At 39.9% G+C, this 19,741-nt stretch overlaps 1 protein-coding gene across 3 annotated transcripts in view; it reads right to left on the bottom strand.

Moving 5' to 3' along the window:
• Ntrk3 (neurotrophic receptor tyrosine kinase 3) overlaps window positions 1–19,741 on the bottom strand; it is a 355,416-nt gene that overhangs the window by 5,157 nt on the left and 330,518 nt on the right. For 2 of the 3 annotated variants that reach the window (XM_075952946.1, XM_075952951.1), the window contains 2 exons: window positions 6,253–6,294; window positions 1,158–1,316 (listed from right to left, as the gene is read on the bottom strand). In XM_075952946.1, the coding sequence (XP_075809061.1) occupies window positions 1,158–1,316; window positions 6,253–6,294 (201 nt within the window). The remainder of the gene's footprint in view (window positions 1–1,157; window positions 1,317–6,252; window positions 6,295–19,741) is intronic. The other variant, XM_075952948.1, reaches the window with a different exon arrangement.

Here is a 19,741-nt window from a genome sequence, read left to right on the forward strand (position 1 = left end):
TACCACCTACATCTCCTGTGTGCAGGGATTACAGGCAGGGGTCACCATGCCTGAATATGTAGCACAGAAGATCAAGGGCTTCCTGTATGTTAGGCAAATGGTCTACCAACTGAGCCACATCCCCAGCCTTACATTGTGGTCTTTGAAATGTGCTCAAATGGTCAGGACACTGAAGATTGGAAATGAACATAGCTTTTAAGAAAAAAAATACTTTCTTGAATATTAAAATGATATTTTAATACAAAAAGGCCTTAGTGGTGATGATTTCAAAAAACAAAAAGAGTTCCAAATGCTGACATTTTCTGTAAGTCTGCTGCTACAGGAATCCCACCCATACTGTTTGTGGACTGTGCTGAATTCCTGGGTCCAGCGGCTCTGTTCTGCACATAGATAAGGTGTGTCATTTAAAAATAGAAAACTCCTAAAATCACAAGCCAAGCCATCTCCTTGTCTAGTACTTTCTGACAGACAGCTTCTTCCAAGATGCCAAGTAACCCCCTTTCTTTGACCCAAAGCTCAAGAGGTGGGGTGTTTTTGTGAAGATTCTCAAGTTACTGCACCAGAGATGCATAGAGAAGTACCTGCTGACAATTATTATTTACTGTCAACAGTAAACAGTAAACACATGCATCATCTACTACCTTAACTCATCATAAATTGAAATTACAAAAATATGATAATATATTATTATGCTGTAGCTGGACACCTGCATACAACTCTGTTAATCATGTGAACTTCACCTTTTCTGACAAATTGGGACCTGTGCCTCCATGTGCCTGGGGTCGCTCAGAACTTTGGGGACCTCCTTCTGTAGACACGCTAAGTAGTAGGTGTTTCCACAAGATGGCACAATAGAAAACTCACAGCTGTCTCTTGATGAAATGTTTTAATTTTGTGGTGATTGTGGTTTATGTATAGTAGAACAGCAGAAGCCTGACTCATGCCTCAGTGTAGACTTCTGACTTTAAGCTCCGATGGCATTCATATTCATTTTCTGGAGTTACAAACTTTCCTCCACTAAGATTTCCCCTCGATTTTGCCTGCATCCACTCTGCTCCTGCAACAGCCCACTGTCTGTCCACTGTATGCAATCCCTGTTCTATGATAACTATCATCAGCCTTCTCCCAGACCGGATCCTGACCTGTCCCTTTGTTACCTCTGTGTTGGAGAGCTGGAACCATGGTTGCTTCCCATAGGTAAAGATCTCCCACAGGATAACCCCAAAGCTCCACACATCACTCTCCGTGGTGAACTTCCGGTACATGATGCTTTCGGGAGGCATCCAGCGGATGGGGAGCATGGTGTGTCCTCCCACCTAAAAAGGGTAAAGACAGAGGCACATAGAGTTATCAAATAGACCAAGTCAACCGGAAGTCTTTACCTTTCTTATATAAATGCACCCTCCATGCATTGTATCCTAACGTGGTCATGCTATAGGTAACCTGAACTCAGAGGTGAATAGAGATGCTCACATCAGTGAACAGCATATTGAAGGCAGCTATTGGTCAGACCTGAGGGAAGAAGGCAGACTTCTTAACACTGAGCATGAGAACTAAAAGGTGATTTGAAGTGAGCGAGACCTAAGAGCCCGGTGCTAGAATAGAATCTTAAAATCTCCCTTAAAGACAACTCCAGGAGGAAGCCAGGAGAATCATGGTGTGAGCTCCCGGCATCAGAGTGGCCACAGGCATTGAATTAGACCCCTTGACAAAGGTAATCAAAGCACAAATATACACCACAGACAGCTAATCTATAGATTCTTAATTTCTGCTCTCACTTAAATTTTTCATCACAACATAGGATCTGTACTTCATGTGAACAGGATAGAGACTTCAAGATGCCCCTAAGAGATTGGGTTAAGACAAAGGAGAGTCTTTAAAATGCTTGGTAAGCTACAACACAGAGGATATGGTCTTTAAAATCAGCCTCAAGAGACACTACTAGTGTGTTTACCCATGAGAGTCAAGGGTAAGAGAAAGTGACTGAGAGGGTCAGACATTTGGGTTATGACTGATGGGGGAATCTCTGCATAAATATTCACTACCCAGTGGGTTAGAGATACTAGCCCACATGAAAGAAAATTCGCAACATGTTTCAAGACTCAGGCATGAACTGCATTGTTACCAAGCAGAACGTCAGAAGTTGAATTAATAGGTGAAATTTGTTATGAAAGTGCTTGCTGTTGGTTTGAAAAGGAAGGAGTTCTGTATTGTGTGGCCCAGTAAACTGCTAACACAAATATCTTTCCCTGATGGACCCATTGGATGGGCGTCAACAATGAGCACTGGGAAGTGGATGACTAAGGAGGTGAAAATCTTCTATCTAAAAGGACAGATAATGTGCGTCTTATCCACTGGAAATGTCTCAGGAGAAACCGATCGTCGGGATTTTTAGAAAAGTCACCTGTCTCCTGGGATTTCTGAAATCAGTCTACTCTCGCCTTGACTGTAAAGACAAGGCAAGATACTCCTGCCTGAGAAACAAGGACTAGGACCCTTCCCTACACACAGGCCTTCAAAGAAAACGAAGCACAAACAAAATCACCAGGAATTGATAAAGGATGGTTTGAGAAGAACAGAAGAAAAGATGTGCGCGAAACGCAGTGGCTTGAATTCCACAACCACAGAGCAAACGGACCACAACAATGCAATGTAAATCTGAATAACGCTTGCTAAATTGGTGACTAAAGGTAATACAGTAACTAACAAGGGCTTCCTATAAAATAGAAGCATGGAGTAAGTAATATCACCAATAATGTTAACAGTACCACCGCTGCTGCTGCTCAGCTCATTATGGGGCATGAAATTTCCACATGATTTTAACTGTAAGTGCAGAGAAGAGTAGATACAGAAATAATTAAAAGCCCAATAAAGACTTTATCATTAAGAGAGGAGAAAGAACACTTATAGATACCAATCAATTATTGATCACAACAATTTACACTTAACTGCGCTTGTGAAAAACTTAAAGCGGCTTCCAGAAGAATAAAAGAAATACTACATACAGCTTCCCAGCCTGTATCAGGCAGCATCATCAAAATCTTCCATCTTACAAAAGACACCACAAACAGGGAGAACCGCAATAATGAACAAAGATTACAAAGTGGAAGAGAAGTGTAAAACTCTGTAGATAGTATAAGCGGGTTATTACTGCCTCTAACTCGGGAGGAAAATTTTAGATTAAAAATCAAGGTTTACCTTATTTAGAAAAGCTGTACATAAAACGAAATTACAAAATACTCAAAATAAAACAATGAGAGTACATGTGATAAAAGTGAAATATAATCAGCCATATATGTGCATATGCGCATACACAAGCATGCATTTCATATAGATGAATATGCAGATGTGTATGGCCAATTAAATTTCCTTTATTAATTTCTTTTTAGGCATTTCGTATTCTTTCTCATATAAAGTTGAGAAACCCTGAATGTCAGCAATTTACTATTAAAAAGGCTTATGTCATGTTTATTTCAATTGACTATTATATATAAAGTTGAAAAAAATCCAACATTATGTTAATCTTGAACTTGTGTTCTCAGGTACTACAATAGTATTACGTGAAATACACAGAGATCTTTACATTTGTAATGAACAAAATATTATAAGACTTAAAAACTGATGAAGCCACCACAATGGAAAACTAATACACACTAAAATTATTTTTAATTACAAACTCCAACCACATATTAAACCTCAAACACATCTGAAATTTCAAAGGAAAAATACGTCCATTATGAGAACAAGAAACATCTCTCTTACCAAATAAAGCAAACCGGAAATAACAACAAAGGATTAACCTATTAAAAGGTTCACTGGGAGCATCTAAAATGCTATTTGGTGAAAACAATATTTAAAACTATTTTTAGAGCATAAACTAGAGTCTTACCATTGAACCATATGAAAAAATTGGGGTAATCCTTAGAAAAATATGTAGAATTTGAGTAGCTTTATATAACTATACTAAGAAAAGATTCAGTTTTAAAGGGAAGTGGGCCCTATAAAAATATAAAAAGAGAATAAAAATAAATAAACAATAAAAACAAGATTTGAAAATGAAACTGATTTGGTATAAATCAAAACAGCGCCCAAACAAACAGAGATGAAAAAAGACAAAACTCTCACTCGATCTACATAATGAATTGCTTGCCTTCCAAAGTCATAAAAATCACTGGTCATGTTAATAAACAATGTAGAAGAGAAAATTGTAAAATGCTAAAGTTAAAAACAGTAATTCCTAAAATACAAGTTCAGTGACTGATTTACCAAAAAATATTAGTGAAAATCTGAAAATGTAGAAAATTTGAGAACAAAATATTAAATTTACAGCAAATAAAATACACGTGTGAAGAAAACAAAAAGATGGTCTTGTTTGTGAATTCTACTAGGTTTCCTGACCTGTATTTTTCCAGTGTAAAAAGCATAGATACTTTCTCAAACCATTCTCTGTGGTTTAAATTTCTCTAAAGGCAGAAATGGTCTAACAACATAGAACCTCAAATATATAAATACAGAAAAAAAGATTGTATCTATATGTACTGATAGAGCTATCTCTGTTCTAAATATAAATGCCAAATATGAATAACTTATTGTATTATATTCAAAATATACGACAAGAAAAACAACTTAGGAAATCTACTATTCCATTTGCCTAACTAAAAAGTAAATAAAGAAAAAGCATTCTTTCAAAAGATACTAAAGTTATTGTTTCCTGGTTAAAATCCTTAATCTATGAGTAAGGAAGAAAACTTCTTTTAAGTAACAGGTTAACTATCACAATGCCTGAAAAACCTTAGAGCAGAAAGGACATTCTTTCCTTGATTTTGCAAAGCTGTCCAGGAAATCCAAGGCAATGTAACAAAGTAATTATTTTGTTAAATGGACACAGTATCCAAACTGACTTCTAAATATATATCTTTTTATGACTAGATTAGGGCAACTCTCAGACCTCATCAGGAAAGTCTCCTTATGCAGCCAATGGTGCTTAACACAGAAACTAACAACTGGTCAACCTGCAGAGAATTAAGTGCTTGTGAGAGTCCAGCCACAAATGGGACATCTGTATCACACTCCTTCCTCAAGGCTCAGGGAAAACAAAGAAGAGGGGAAAGAGAGATTGTATGAGCCAGAGTTCAGAGAGGACCAGAGCAAAAACAGTGTCTTCTGGACATCACAGGAACGATGCGGTCCTGAACTCACAGCTGCTGCGGTTGCCTGCACAAGCATTAGCATCCTAGCATGGAGGGGAGAGGAGGCCATGAGACCCAACTTCTGGCTGAGGTGTTAGGGAGATTTTACGGTTTCTAGGGGAGGGACAGTCTTCTCCTAAGATAGGTCAACCACACTTCAGTGGATGGACACACAGCCAGAACAAAGTCAAGTCTATGAGTTACTACATTTTGAAAAGGAAGTCACAAAGTTTGTGGATTGTGGAGCTAGGATATATCCGGAAGGAGTTACAGAGAGAAGTCAGGCATAAATATGATCATAACAGATGGTATGAAGAGTTCTCAAAGAATTAATAAAATATTTATGTTTAAAAATAAATATATAATAAAATGTTGAAAAAGAAGAATCAAAATTGCTGTCTGGAAATAGCATATTATTCAAAACAACTAACTAAAAAGAAATTGAAACTATTGTAGCTCAGTAAGATATCCATATAGAAACACAATAGACAAACTGCACCTAACAATACCATAGTAACTTAAAACGGAATTGAAAAATAAAACTGTAGAGTATCAAGAAAGAGCTTAAACTCTGAGACATAACTCAGCTTTAGATGTATAGGTCTGTTTAGGCAAAAGAACACAAAAGAGGACCCACTTAGACGTAGTTATATCATCTTCTTCAATAAGAAGGTTTGGTGGGATAAGCCTCTCATTCATTCTTCAAATATAATTTCAAACTTCAGCGCAATATAAATTTAAAAAGCCCCAATGGAATGCGTTATGGGAGCTGACAAAATGAATCCAAACTTTATCCAGAGTACTGATTGCTTAATTAAAGACTTGTTGAACTAGAACAATGATGGGGATTTGTTTAATCAGATAAGTAAAATATTTGATTGCACTATGTAATGAACACTCTGAGTTTAGCATAAGGATAGACAATATATTAGTGTAACCAAATAGAAAGCCTGGAAGCAGAACCATGGATAAATACTAGTGTTTAATATATGAAATGATGGGTTAGTAATTAAAGTGTTGGGACAATGAACTATTCATTTAAAAAATACACTTAGATACCTACCTCACACCATATACAAAAATCATTTCCAGATGGATTAAAGAGCTAAACATAAAAACAAAACAATAAGAATATTAGAAGAAAACTTATAAAGGTATTTGTATAACCTCAGGAGTAGAAGACCTTCCTACACGACATACACTTAAAAAGTCATAAAGGATATAATTTATAGACACAATTTTATAAAAATTAAATAGCAAAGACAAAATTCATAATCAAAAGACAAATGACAGAAATATCTGCAACATATGTAACATACAAATTATTATAATCATTACTACTTAATAATAATTTTTGTAAAATAGTCTTGCTATGTAGCCCCAGGCTGGCCTGGAAGGTTTCTGTATAAACCAGGCTTGCCTCAAGCTGGAGGAAGTTCTTCTGCCTCTGCCTCCCCAGTGCTGGGACAGACAAGGAATTAAAGTCCATGTGATTCATGGCAGTGCTTCCCATCAGTTAGACAAGCAAACCAACAGACAGATGAGTAAAGACTGAGCAGACAAACCACAAAATAGCTACAAATGGCCACACACAAATGAAGAGATGCCAAGTAAAAGAGCATAGACATGTATTTAAAAGACACTTGATAAAAAGGGAAAAGAAAGGTTGCTATCTGATGCTGGAGGAGGTGTGAGGCCTGATATTCTGATGCCAGTGATGAGACTGGAATCAGCTTCTGAAGGTACAGTTTTTGTTTTATCTGACCACACTGATGTTGCAAGAGTCTTGAAATCCATCGGTTTCACTGCAGAAATAGTAGAAAACTATTTCCTTGTGTGTAGGCAATTTTTTTTGGTTCAAGGCCTTTCTTTGTTGTTTCTAAAAGCATGGATATATTCATTTTCAAAGGTATATATGAGAGTTAAAACAGAATGCAAAAATGTTACTTGTACTGGTATCTAATTATGTCCAACATAATAACTGTAGTAGACGAAAACATAATTTATTGATAAATACACTTTGTCATTCTCGTTCATGTAAAAATGGAAATACATAAAAATAATAAATACACAGTAATCATGTGTGATGTTGTGGATGATATGAAGGAGTCCAGAAAGATACTAAGCCGTAATTTTCTCTAGAGATGCAAGTAAGAAAGTTCCAGTGTTTGTTATATGTATTTTTATAGTGTTTGAAATTTTACAATGATCACATAACGCATTTTAAAATTCCAAGATAAAATCAAACACAAACATTTGAATATACAGACAGAAACCAGCAGATATAAGTATACAGAAAAATATCAGTTTTGTAAAAGAAGTATGTTTGTGATATAATATGCGAGAATGGTTGTCTCATCTGATATTTTGACTGAAAAGGAACAGAAATCTGTGATGTTCCAACACATCACCCTGGGTGTATAATTTTAAATAATGGAACCCTTCACTTGATGCTAGTATGTGTCTCAGTGGGTGTTTTTTTATATATATACAATACAGAGAACATTTTAAATTAAAGTCTCTGTGTTCAAGAGTGTGGCGTGCAAACTGTGGTGGGTCTAAGTATTTGAGCAGACAAGTGTCAGAAGAACATTAGCTGGTCACAGGGGCCCCCTTTAGAAGACTCTTGAGTAGCACCACCCATGTGGGTGAAATTTATGCTCCATTCTTCAAGGAGTAAGGTCCTTAACATGACAAAACCAGCAAAAACTGGAAGTCAAGAAACCCTAAATTTTGGTATGATTTTTGATGAGTACTTAGCCATTAGGAACTTAAGTTTCTTCAACTTCAAAATATGAATTAAGCAACTAGGCTGTCTCAGAATCATGGATACAAAATCCTCCTGGGTTTACATCTTCACATACTCCTGGGCAGCACAGCAGATCTAACTTCCTTTATTGTCCATAAGAACCCATACTGATTTCCTTCCAGCATAACTAGAAGACTAAGTCTGGGAAAGGTAGTGGTCTAATAATTTGTAATGATAAAACACTCATGACAAATATCTCCACCCTAAAACCTACCCAGACAAAAGCTATCAAGAAGCCATAGTCTCGGAGATAAGAACAGTACTAATAACCCGGCGGTGGTGGCTCACGCCTTTAATCCTAGCACTCAGGAGGCAGAGGCCAGTGGATCTCTGTGAGTTTGAGGCCAGCCTGGTCTACAAGAGCTAGTTCCAGGACAGGCACCAAAAACTACTGAGAAACCCTGTCTCAAAAATCCAAAAAAAAAACCAGTACTAATTAATGAATAATAATGTCATATATTCTCTTGTTTCATCCTGTCCCTCTCGGGGGCAACAGGAGCCTCTATTGTGCCCACTTCTCAGATGAAAATAAGATGACTTGCCCAAGCTTTGCAGGAGTAATATCATCTTGTGATCAGAGCTCTCTAAGGGGACAGCTTGAAAGATCTTGAGGCTAATCTTGAAAAAGGGCAACATAAACTATTAAGATCCAGGAAATATGCCGAATAACGATTCTAGAAAAAAAAATCTAGGAAATGAAACTTGGAATCAATTGTTCTTGGGAAGAATGCCCTGTCTGCTTTGGGACACTTTCCATTGCCCATCACTGCCTTCCTCTGTCCTCTGATGGAGGAAGGTCATTGGTTAAAAAATAAATTATTTCGGGGCATAAGCCATGCGAGCGGCCGGGGTGCTGGAGACGCAGCCCCGCTGCTATTACTACTACAGTCCTCTCTTACACACTCTCCTGACCAACAAAGGTGGAAATCAGGAAACCTAGAAGGAGGGATTGCTTAGGAGAGGCTTTGCTCTTTGGGTTTAGATGCCAGCCTATAGAAATTAGGTGGCCGTGGAATCCCAAGACCTGTTCTTTTGTTTCTGTCACTGAACCTATGCAAGATTCACCATGGTCTTTGTGTCTTAGACCATCATGTATGTCGAGTTAAGAATATGAAACTTCTTTAATTATTAAGTCCGCTTGCCATGAAAACTATCATTCTAGATATATGAGTATCAACACAAAACAGCATGAGTCACACTATCTCCATAAAATTCTCCTTAAACCCAGAGACCATGAAGATTTTGAAGGATTCCAGACCCCTAGTAAGGATACGAGGTAGGTGACCAACTCCAGTTTCAGATACTCATTCCAAAGACATTTGTTAGCTACAGACCTATAAGAAAAGTAAGCAACTGTTCCCAAACCTACACAAATAGGGAAACCTCCTCTGGACCTTCTGTCCAAGCAGCTTCCTGGTGATCTTGTTACCTTGCAGTGGAGAGCACTTGACTCACTACCCACTAAAACAGTGGTACAAGGCTCTCACAATATGACGCCCATATCAGTAAGGCTTTGGATAAAACTACAAGACACCCAGATAAATTTCTATTTAAAACAAATAAGCTATATCCGTGAATACCACACAGGACACAGGCATAACTAAGAACGTGGGCTTGTCTGAAGTTCCGCTCCAACAAGGTATCATGTATTTTTGCTTTTGATAGCAGACAACTCTAGGTTCCAGACCCATGTGAGAACAGCAACTGTATCCCACAGCCCCCTTTTCTTTTACTCCTCCTCTTGTCTGGCCTCGCCCTTGCTCTAAAGGATATAGATGAGTTCACTGTCCCATGGACCACAAAGCTCCTGCTCTGTCCTCCAATGCTTTCCCAGAACGTTCTACCTGTTTTCTCGCTGGCAGTGAGTGCGGCCCAGACCAGAAAGACATGGTAGTTGTGGTTTTCATCCATGAACAGAGCTCTTCTCTCTTCTACCTACAGATCCTTGGGCAAATCATTTGTCTTAACCTGAGCTTCAATCTTCTTATTAAAAAACAGGCCTCCTGACTCCAATCACCTCTCACGAGTGTCTGCCAGACTTGTTAAAATGCAGAAACCTGGGATTTACCCCGAATTCAGTGAATTAAACAAGGCTCATTGTGCTATGGCTTTTTTTCTATAATAGTCAGTAGAGACTTATGGCACACATGATGCCCATACATTGTTATATCATCATATAAGTAGCACGCGCTAATGGGTTGTACCCCTATCATTCTTTCTATATGGTCTACAGCTGCTTCCATGCTGCAGGGGCCAAGAGTTGAATCACTGCAAAACAAACCACTTTAATGCTGTGACAGAGTTGCTACTTGTAAAACCTAAAATATTTTCTATGTTGTCGTTTACAAATAAACTCTGAGATGCGCTGAATTAGTCTCATAGGGATAGGCATAGTGGAAGCTACAGTTGATCTAATAACAGAGATGAGATGATGACGCTTTTCTAATATGTTGAAGCATTACCAAACTCCCATTAATCCCTTAGCATCAAATACCACTCAGTGATTTGTGCATGCATGCATGTGTGCAAGAGAGGGTACTCTTGAAAAGTTGGATCACTTCATCATTGTTTCTTGGGGTTTCTGCCTTTGCTCTTATCTTCTTGGGTCATTTGAGCCACCGCACCTCTCACATTCTAGAGTAGTTCATTATATTCCATAGATTTTCTATATACCTAACACCCGATTGTACCTGACTAAGTATCTACAGTCAGGATCAGAGCCAAGTTCATAAACTCTGCCATGTGCTTCCTCTGAAACACAATGTGAGATGAAGTATATCTCTCTTTTATTTGATCAGCGGATTATGTCTGATCATTCACTATAAAGTCCCCTTTTACCTAGTGATGTCAGCAGCCATTGATGATTATTGCCCCAATCCATTATTTTATTAGTGGTTCAAAAGGATGACATCCTAATTATACCATTCCTTCTACTTATATGAGCAGGAAATCTATAAATAAAAACTTCCCTTCATCTGCCACGTGACTACCGATTACAGCTTATATGAGTTAGACAAGATGGCTGCTTGACTGTTTCCCTTTATTCGCTAGTTTTCAGAACAGTGAATTCACCCCCTAGCATTATAGTTTGAAGGCGATTTGAACGCAGAGGCTTGTGTATTTGAACGCTTGGTCCCCAGCCTTCCCCTCCATGATGGGCTCTACTCCGTCAAACTGTGAGTCAAATAAACGCTTCCTCTCTTAAGTTGCTGCTTGCTGGTTATCGGTCATAGCAATAAGAAAAGCAGACCCAGCTTTCTCCAAGGGTCAGCTGTGAGAGCTTTGTTTTCCTTCTGAAAAACGTTTCCAGGACTTGCTCCTTTTAAAAACACACACTTGAAGTGCTTCGGTCTGCGGCAGGGACTATTTTTGATGCCTCATTTCCTTCCATCTTTGGCCAATGGAAACCTCTCAAAGCGGTGCCTCTCTCTTCTCATATAACCCCAGTAGTCTTTGATTGCACCTTCACTTTCTGACATGAAAGAATATTCTAGGCTTCTCTTGTACATTTCATATCAGAGCCTTTGAAGCTCTTTCTCCAAGGATTTCTGCATCTTTTTGATGCACAGTGGAATTTTGGGACCATAGTATGGGTCCTCCTGAGTGCTCAGTGCTACTAGGGTGGTCATCACTTCTGAGTCTTTATAGTGGGAAATTCAGAGCTAGGAAATCATTTTGTTGAAAGAGAAAAGACCTCACAATTTTTCTTTATCCACAGTCAAATTTAGGATGGCTTGACTTCCTTTGACGTTGTATTTTAATTTCCTTTTTATGCTAATTTTTTTATTTCTAGAACTTAATAAGTTAATTTTTTAACATATTAGTTTCACTTCTCAATCAGGCTAAAAATGTGTGCATAGTTTCAACATCAAGCCACCTCCACTCCTTTCAGTTCTTTCTGTCCTTAAAATACACACTGACTAGAGAAGAACAGAAGGTCTGGCTTTATCTTAGCCCCTTCAAAGTTACTATACCAACAGACTTCCTATTTTATTCCTTTTTGAGTTTTAAAAAATTTTTTGGCTTTTCATTTTCCAACTTATTTAATGTCACGTGTTGATCTTGCAAAACTGCTAAAAAAAATGGAAACATAGCATCAATCTCAAGAGCACAAAGTAAGATCCTTTTACGTAAATGACAGTCCTAGCCTTATTCCACTGTTGCCCTTACCACTAGGTAGCCCTACTCTTAACCTCATATACGTTGTGCCCAGAGAAGCCCCCCACCCCACCAGAGGGAGACCACCAGAAAGCAGAGTGGACTGGACCGCAAAATGCAAGGTTAACTCTTTTATTGCAAGTGCAAGCGAATATAGGCAATTATTGGCTGGCCAGAAACTTCTTCTTCATTACCCCGAAACAACAAGGTAGAGAGAGAAATTAAAATTTTCTTTGCAAGGTTAGTTTTTAAAAGATAGGTGCAATCTACAAAGAGGCTTTTTGAAGTGTCTTTTGGCACAGGTGCAAGGCCTTCTGCCCCCTCCTATCCTGGTAAGTCAGCTTTCTCCTTGTTTTACTTTTTACCACCAGGTGGCTGGCTTTCTAAGTGACCTTGTGCTTGGAATCTCCCGGGTGGGAGGGGGAAAGGAAAGAGCTGCTAATCTGTGTTTCTAATTTTAACACATTTTGCTAGGAAATTCTTGTCCCTTTGAAAATAAGGGGTGAGGGTCTTTCATTCCCCTCTCCTTTTTGTTTTTAAGGGGATGCAATCCTGTGCTTACAGCTTGAAAATAAGGGGTGAGGGTCTCTCAATATATAGCACAATTCTGGTTTGTTCTAGTTTATTCTCTGCCTCACCCCCCCTTTTTTTTTAAACACAGACATAGATCTATTCAAATTAATTTCTCTGTTCTGTGCTTTGATCTCTTAACAGGAGTTCACTCTTTACTTGTACAGGACTCCACTGTGTATGCCAGTTGCCAGTTGGTAAGTCTATCCAGTCAACCCCACTGGTTGAAGAGCTTGCCCATGGAAAGACACACTTCTTCCCATGGAAAAGACACAATGAACTCTGCCTTCCAAAGTGATTGCACTCCGGAGCTTGCAGAGCTTGGAGATGCACAGAAACCTCAGAGCATGCCCTCAGCGCGCAGTTTTCAGGTGTTTTGCAGATCCTCAAACCTTATAGTCATATTTTCTAAACTTAAATTTAGAATTGCCAGTAGTCTAGCAATGCCTCGGGTAAATAGAACACAATGCATGTATGCTGAGCCTCCGATTCCAAAGCATAAATAAATACATACATAAATAAACAAACTGGGAGGGGAAAGAGCCCTCAAAGGCTATCGTGTGAGGAAAAAGGCAAAACAATCCTTGATAGGAGACTAATACATAGCCTAGGCAAATAGTTCAAAAACTTGAGTCCTATGCCAATAGAAAAAAATTCTTTTCCTTCACATATATTGCTTCGCTTTGATCCTGACTCTTGGGTCAAAAAAAAAAAAGACGGAATTTATTCTGAATCACCCTCTATATTAACAATAAATAAGTTCATTAATAATATATGTGGTAATTGGTAAATAGAGGAGATAAATTTTCATGCATAGTTTACTTTTCTATAGCATCAAAAGCTGGTGTAAAGAGATATTATTTTGATCTACTGCCTACTTCCTCACATTGTTAATAATTGCAGAGATACTCACTCCAAAAAAAATCTCTTAACATTTAGAAACTTATGGTCACTGGACATTAAAAATTAAATTTAAATCTCCATACACACTTTTTGTCACAGGAAACTATGATAGAGTGGCCAATAAAGGGCTTTCAAGCATAAAAATAAATTATATAAAGATAAAATTCAGTGTGGTAACTGGAATGAAAATATAAATTCAGGAAGAAAAAGGAGCCATGTAAAAATGGCTGTTTAAGAACTTGTTCATGTGTTAAATGGATGATGTACCAAATTGCTCTGGTATTTAAACTTCATTAGATGCACTAAAGGAATGATGTATTTTTTAATGTCAATGTTTACAGTATTCTGGGAATGATGACCACACTTGCAACTGTTTAAAAGGTTGCAGCCAACCATATAGAAGTTTTCCCAGGGACGACTTTACATGGGTAAGGGGCATGCGGAGTTTTCCAAAATTACTATGGGATCATAAAAGTTGGGAGTTCTCAGGCCTGGAACCTTTCCATGCAGAAGAGAAAGGTCCTGTGTCTCTCTTGTCTCTTCGCGGGTCTCTGTCTCACCCATTCCTAAAGGGAGGCAATAAGAGACGAGACAGGAGGGGGGAAGAGCAGCCTGCTGATCAGTGTAGGTGTCTGCTTGCTTAGGACCCGAGCATCCTGCCTTCATCCTAGCCCTTAGTTCTTCATCTCATCTGCATCCTCGAAAGCCCGAAGTACATAGTGCTGAGGGGGCTGAGTTTGGAGTGGCTGCAGGCGACCCAGTTCCAGGTCTTGTTGGGTGTAGATGCATTGCAGGGAATTCTCAGACCTCCTAAGTCTTGCCCCGCAGCTTTCCCCATCATCTTGGACAGGGGATTTGTGTCTGAGCCTTTCCACTGAAGGGCTCCCATTTCACTATAGTCCGAGGGAACCCATTGTTCTAGGTCAAAGAGAAACTCAGCTAGGCTTTAGAAGGTCCCCGTGCCTCTCTGTCTATTACAGCAACAAGGGGGGCACCATGCATGTGAATACTTTGTTCTCACCCAAATATTGAAAACATCTCACACAACTCAGACTATACTAGATAGAAGGAGATGTTGTTACCCTTATTCCAAATACTCAGACCAAGACCCAGTAAAGAAGAATATGTCTAAGTGCATACCTACAGGGCAGAGAGTTTCTGGAAACAACTCAAATTTCCCTGTTTGGAAGGAATATGGGCCAAGCCAGACTTTTGGAAGGAGATAATAAGGCAACCTATCTTCTTTGAGGAATCAGCTACAAAGCATTGTTACAACTTTGCAGTGGATGTTTATGACAAGATGATCTAATCATCTAGCGACTGCCATCCATGGCAAGGTGCCATTTTTAAAAATTCAATGTTAGTGTTTCTTAATTGCACGTCTTAGCACAGAGAAAAATACCCATGCTCACTGAAGAAACAAATAAAACTTCAACCTATATATTCTTCATCACTTGAGAAGGCTGCTTAACACTTAACGCATGCCCTGGTGGGTTTTGCCTCTTGCATCCTGCCCTGCCGGGTCCCAGAGGTACATCAGTGAGGGGAAGCTATCATATGGAACATGACACTATTATCCTAGTCGCCACTGCTACAGTCATTAAAATTAGTTCATCCTTGCTCTAAAATCTGGGGGTTTCAAATAGAGTATGTGTAGGGATGAGTCCCGCCCCTTAGGGGGCGTGTTCGCCTCCGGCTAATGTTTGCCTATAAATTTGCCATGCTCCCAGCTGCTGCTTCTGCTTTCCTGGTCTCCGCGGGAACGGTGGTTCTGTAAGTCTATTACGACATTAAAGATATATATATATATATATATTTACAATCTGTCTGCATTCTTTTAAGCCGTTACAAGTATGCACACTAGTTTGGTTCCACAGAGAATACCGTGTGCACACACACACATACTAACATCTCAGGAGGAGGGATGTCTAGGCAGATGCATATATGGAACAGGTTGTGTGATTTGTGAGGATAGTAGCCGATGCTGGCACAGACATGGGCCTTTTGGACATGCTCTGGTCACGTAAGGTTGAGGAATATTCCCCCTGGGCATTTCTTGAAATAAATGACTCAACATGTAACAAAAAGATCCAAAGTTTTCTTCCATATTTTTTTCTCCCTCAAGACAACAGAAAGAAATGCTTTTGTTCTAAGCCATTTGATTAGCTTTGTTGATAGCTCTAAAACTTTTCAGAGCACTGGAATCCTATTCAGGAAAGAATGCCACTCATTGCTGGGAATGTTACTTATTCCAGCTGTTGGGCTCCTTAGCAGTTTCCCCCTTTGAACATGGGAGCTTTTCCGAGCCTGTGTAATCTTAGTTTGCCATTCTGAAACTGTCCGGGCTCCTACCTTTTCTCCTTCATCTGCCCCTCTCTCATCTCGGGTGTCTACCCAAGGGTTGTGGTTCTCTTAAAGAGCTATTTGGCTTTCTTGCAAGTCCATTCATTCCTCTGCTCATTCACTAATTCATTAATTCATTCGCTGGCATGAGCCTGAAGTGGCATAGGGCAGTGGGACCCGGAGTGATCTGGAATACAGGGACGGTACTCTTTAAAAAGAGCTAATCCTTGCTCCCACAACTGCATCCCTTCCAAGAGATTGCAACGGCTACAAAAAAGAAAAAAAAAGGAGGGTATGTGCAATGGAGGAATACCCAGGGCATGGCCAAAGATGATGGTCATTTTTACTCTTTTACTCTCTGTGGAGCTTCTCTAGTTCAGAGTTCATCTGTAGCTTACTTCCCCCTCTGTGGGAGCCCTCAGCATCTGTAACTGTTATTTTTATGCAGATCTCAGGATCTTGGCATCCTTTGCTCTTGGTCTGAGCCCTTGCTTTCAAGTTCCCCACCTCAGGTTTCTAGCTGCCAGGCTCTTATCAGTGACTCCTCTCTTTCTCGAACCGTCATTTCCCTTTCCTGTCTGAGTCTGAGTGGGTCTTCTTTCCCACTGACACTGAGCTGGGCAATACCCTGCACAACCACCCTCGCCTTAACAAGCCTACACTCTCTCCAGGTGTCATGTGGAGTACCGATCCTGTCCTATGTCCCAAATTTCAGGTCCTCAGAATCTAAGGTTTGAAAGAAATGACACTGGAACTATAATTCCTGAGCACACATGGGGAAAAAATCATCAGAAATCTCCCTACACATCTCCAGACAAGGATGGAGAAATCCAAAGAAATTCTTCTACATATCTCCAAAAAATGTGGAAATCTTTCCCAGAAGAAAGCAGTGACAATCTTATTCTGGTTGCTATGTAACTATATTGTTTAACTACAACACACACACACACACACACACACACACACACACACACATATATATATATATATATATATATATATATATATATATATATATCTCAAAGTATATCACTGAAAAGTCCCCACTTTCAGTCATATGAATATTAATGTTTGGTCCTATAGCATGGTGGTCAGTCTTCACTTTCAACTTGGCTGGGTTTAAAATCATGTAGAAGACACACCTCTAGATGTGAAAACGTTTGAACTAAGGGAAGACCACCCTGAATATGGATGTGGCAGTCCACGGGCTGGGACTCTAGGCTAAGAGGAGGAAGCCAGCCAGCAGAGAAGCAGAACTCACATCCTTCTGCTTCCCAGCCGTGGACACAAAGTGACAAGTCACCTCACACTCCCGCCGCCATGACTTCAGCCATCTTGGATGGCATCCTCTCAGACTGTGAGAAAAATAAGCCTTTTTTCCTTGTGTCGCTTTTGTCATGGATTTTTGTAGCCTGTCTTAGGGTTTCTGTTGCTGTGAAGAGACACCATGACCATGGCAACTCTTATAAAGAGCACATTTAATTGGTGCTGGCTTACAGTTCAGGCTGTTAGTCCATTACCATCATGGTGGGAAGCATGGCGGTGTGCAGGTAAACATGGCGCTGGAGAGACGGCTGAGAGTTCTACATCTGGATCAGCAGGCAGTGGGAAGAGAGAGTGACACTGGGTGTGGCTTGAGCTTCTGTAACATCAAAGCCCATCTCTAGGGACACACTTCCTCCAACAAGGCCACACCACCTAATAGTGCCACTCCCTGTGGACCTACAGGAGCCAGTTGATTCAAACCACCACAGCACTATGACAAGAAAGGTAGCTAATCCGTGCATTTACTTATTTTTTTTTTCTGTTGCTTTATAACTGAACTTCAAGTCCCTAAGCAAAACCATGTCTTCAGTTTGTGTGGATTAACATATATTAGTCTGAATGGTATTTTGATTTTAAAACCATGATACATAAATGTACACTAAAATTCCATGTCTTCTGTGAATTCACACTGAATACAGAAACTCCCTGGCTCCCATGCCGGGGAGACTCAGCACTAGAGAGAGAACCTTCTCTACAGTGATACCGGACCTGAGAATTATAATGTCAGAATTGCTTTGGCCTCTCCCCCTCTTCCCAAGAGCATGGCTGCAAGCTATCACCTCGCATTTTTGTTGATAAATTGAAGATCTTGGTGCCAAATATAGTAGGTACTTGGAATTTTTCCGAGAAAAAAAAAGAGAGAAAATTTACAAAGACATTAGAGCAGGTTTCCTGCAAAGCAGGGCTCTGTGACCGTTTATGCAGTCGGCAATCATTTAGCACAGCCTTGGAGGAAAGGCTGCCTGCTTCTGAGCCTCGAGACCCTGGATTAGGACAAAATCCTCAGAGTCTTGCAAAACGACAAGAAGTTAAGAGCCAAGCTGTTTAGCAATGTGAGCCGAGAGGATAAATAAGTCCATTGTGAGTCTTCTGAACTCTCTTACCTAAAGCTGAATGCGCCAGGAGCAAAGTTCTTATGTGCATGGTCCAGGGACACACACCTTTTATAGCACCTTATCCCCCCCCCCACCTTCCTAAACCGGGACTAAATGCTGGCACTCACTCAACGTCCTCCCTGTCCTTAGTACGCCCAAACAATATGTGCATTTATATATTAGAGAGAAAGCAAACTTTGCAATGAAAAAAAAAATGGCTTGGCCCTGATTTTTCTTTCCAGATGCCTTAACTCCAGCCTCTTGGCTGCCCTGAAATCTTCTCATGGAAACAAACGTTAAGCTGTTAAAAGGACGCAGTTCACAGAACAAAACTGGAGGTCTCAACTCAGCTCAAATTCAAAGATCAAACTGGAGTCCAAAGAAGCCCCCCAGACCTCAGATGTGCACAGAAACACTATAAATAAAGGAAGGCAGATCATTCCACGGACTGATCCTAGATTTTTTTTTTTAATTACTCTGTAATTCTCAAGTACCAGCAGTTAGGTTCCAGTTTACATTCCCACTGATTTAGGCCAAATTAGAAATCACCTCTTTGAAACAAACTTTTACTTGGCTAAATAGTTTGCTGCCCTTCGTGTGTTACAATAAGGGAGACTGAAAACACGTGTGATAAATTGAGGAAGCCGAGGATCCAAAGCAACCAGAGGAACAATATGTAACTGAGCAGGGGCTGGGTACCAGCTGCGTCGACTTAGCAGGTTTATCCTCTAGAAGACGTGCTTCCTTGAGTGTAGAATGGGGATAATAATGCACCTACTCACAACATGTACCACAAAGAAATAAGGTAGTAAAAGATAGAAGACATATACGTGCATAGGAATTTGAATCTAAATCTTCCTTGTAAGCATCTCCCCAAGTTTCCAGAGACTTAGACGTTCTGCTTCGTGAGCGCTTAGAACAGTGAGGCAACCACAGTGGGCGAGAAACCAGATCAGGGATGGAACGTCAATCGGTCAGTCACTGGAAGAGCATCAGCTAGAAGGACTGTAACCCCATACTCCAAGCCTTTCCCTCTGTGAGTTTTTAAGTTCAAGATAGTGCCACCAAGAAGCATGAGGGGCAGCCAGAAACTGCATGACTGCCAGTCTTGATCCCTGCATCTGGGCTGTCTGAAAACAAACAAACAAACAAAAAAATGCACAGCTATGGTACTCAGGAAGTGCAGCTGAAGGGAATCCCAGAGAAGGCAAGTCTAGCGATAGCTAGCATACAGGACATTGTCCTTTAGACTGGCCCTGTGACACTGGGTTCTGAGTGGGAGGCTCTATTGTAGGAGATAAAAGAAAAGCAATATGAGTGGCCTCATGCAAATGAACTAGCAGGAGCTG

This window comes from Microtus pennsylvanicus, chromosome 18, assembly GCF_037038515.1.
Source record: "Microtus pennsylvanicus isolate mMicPen1 chromosome 18, mMicPen1.hap1, whole genome shotgun sequence".
NCBI lineage: Eukaryota > Metazoa > Chordata > Mammalia > Rodentia > Cricetidae > Microtus > Microtus pennsylvanicus.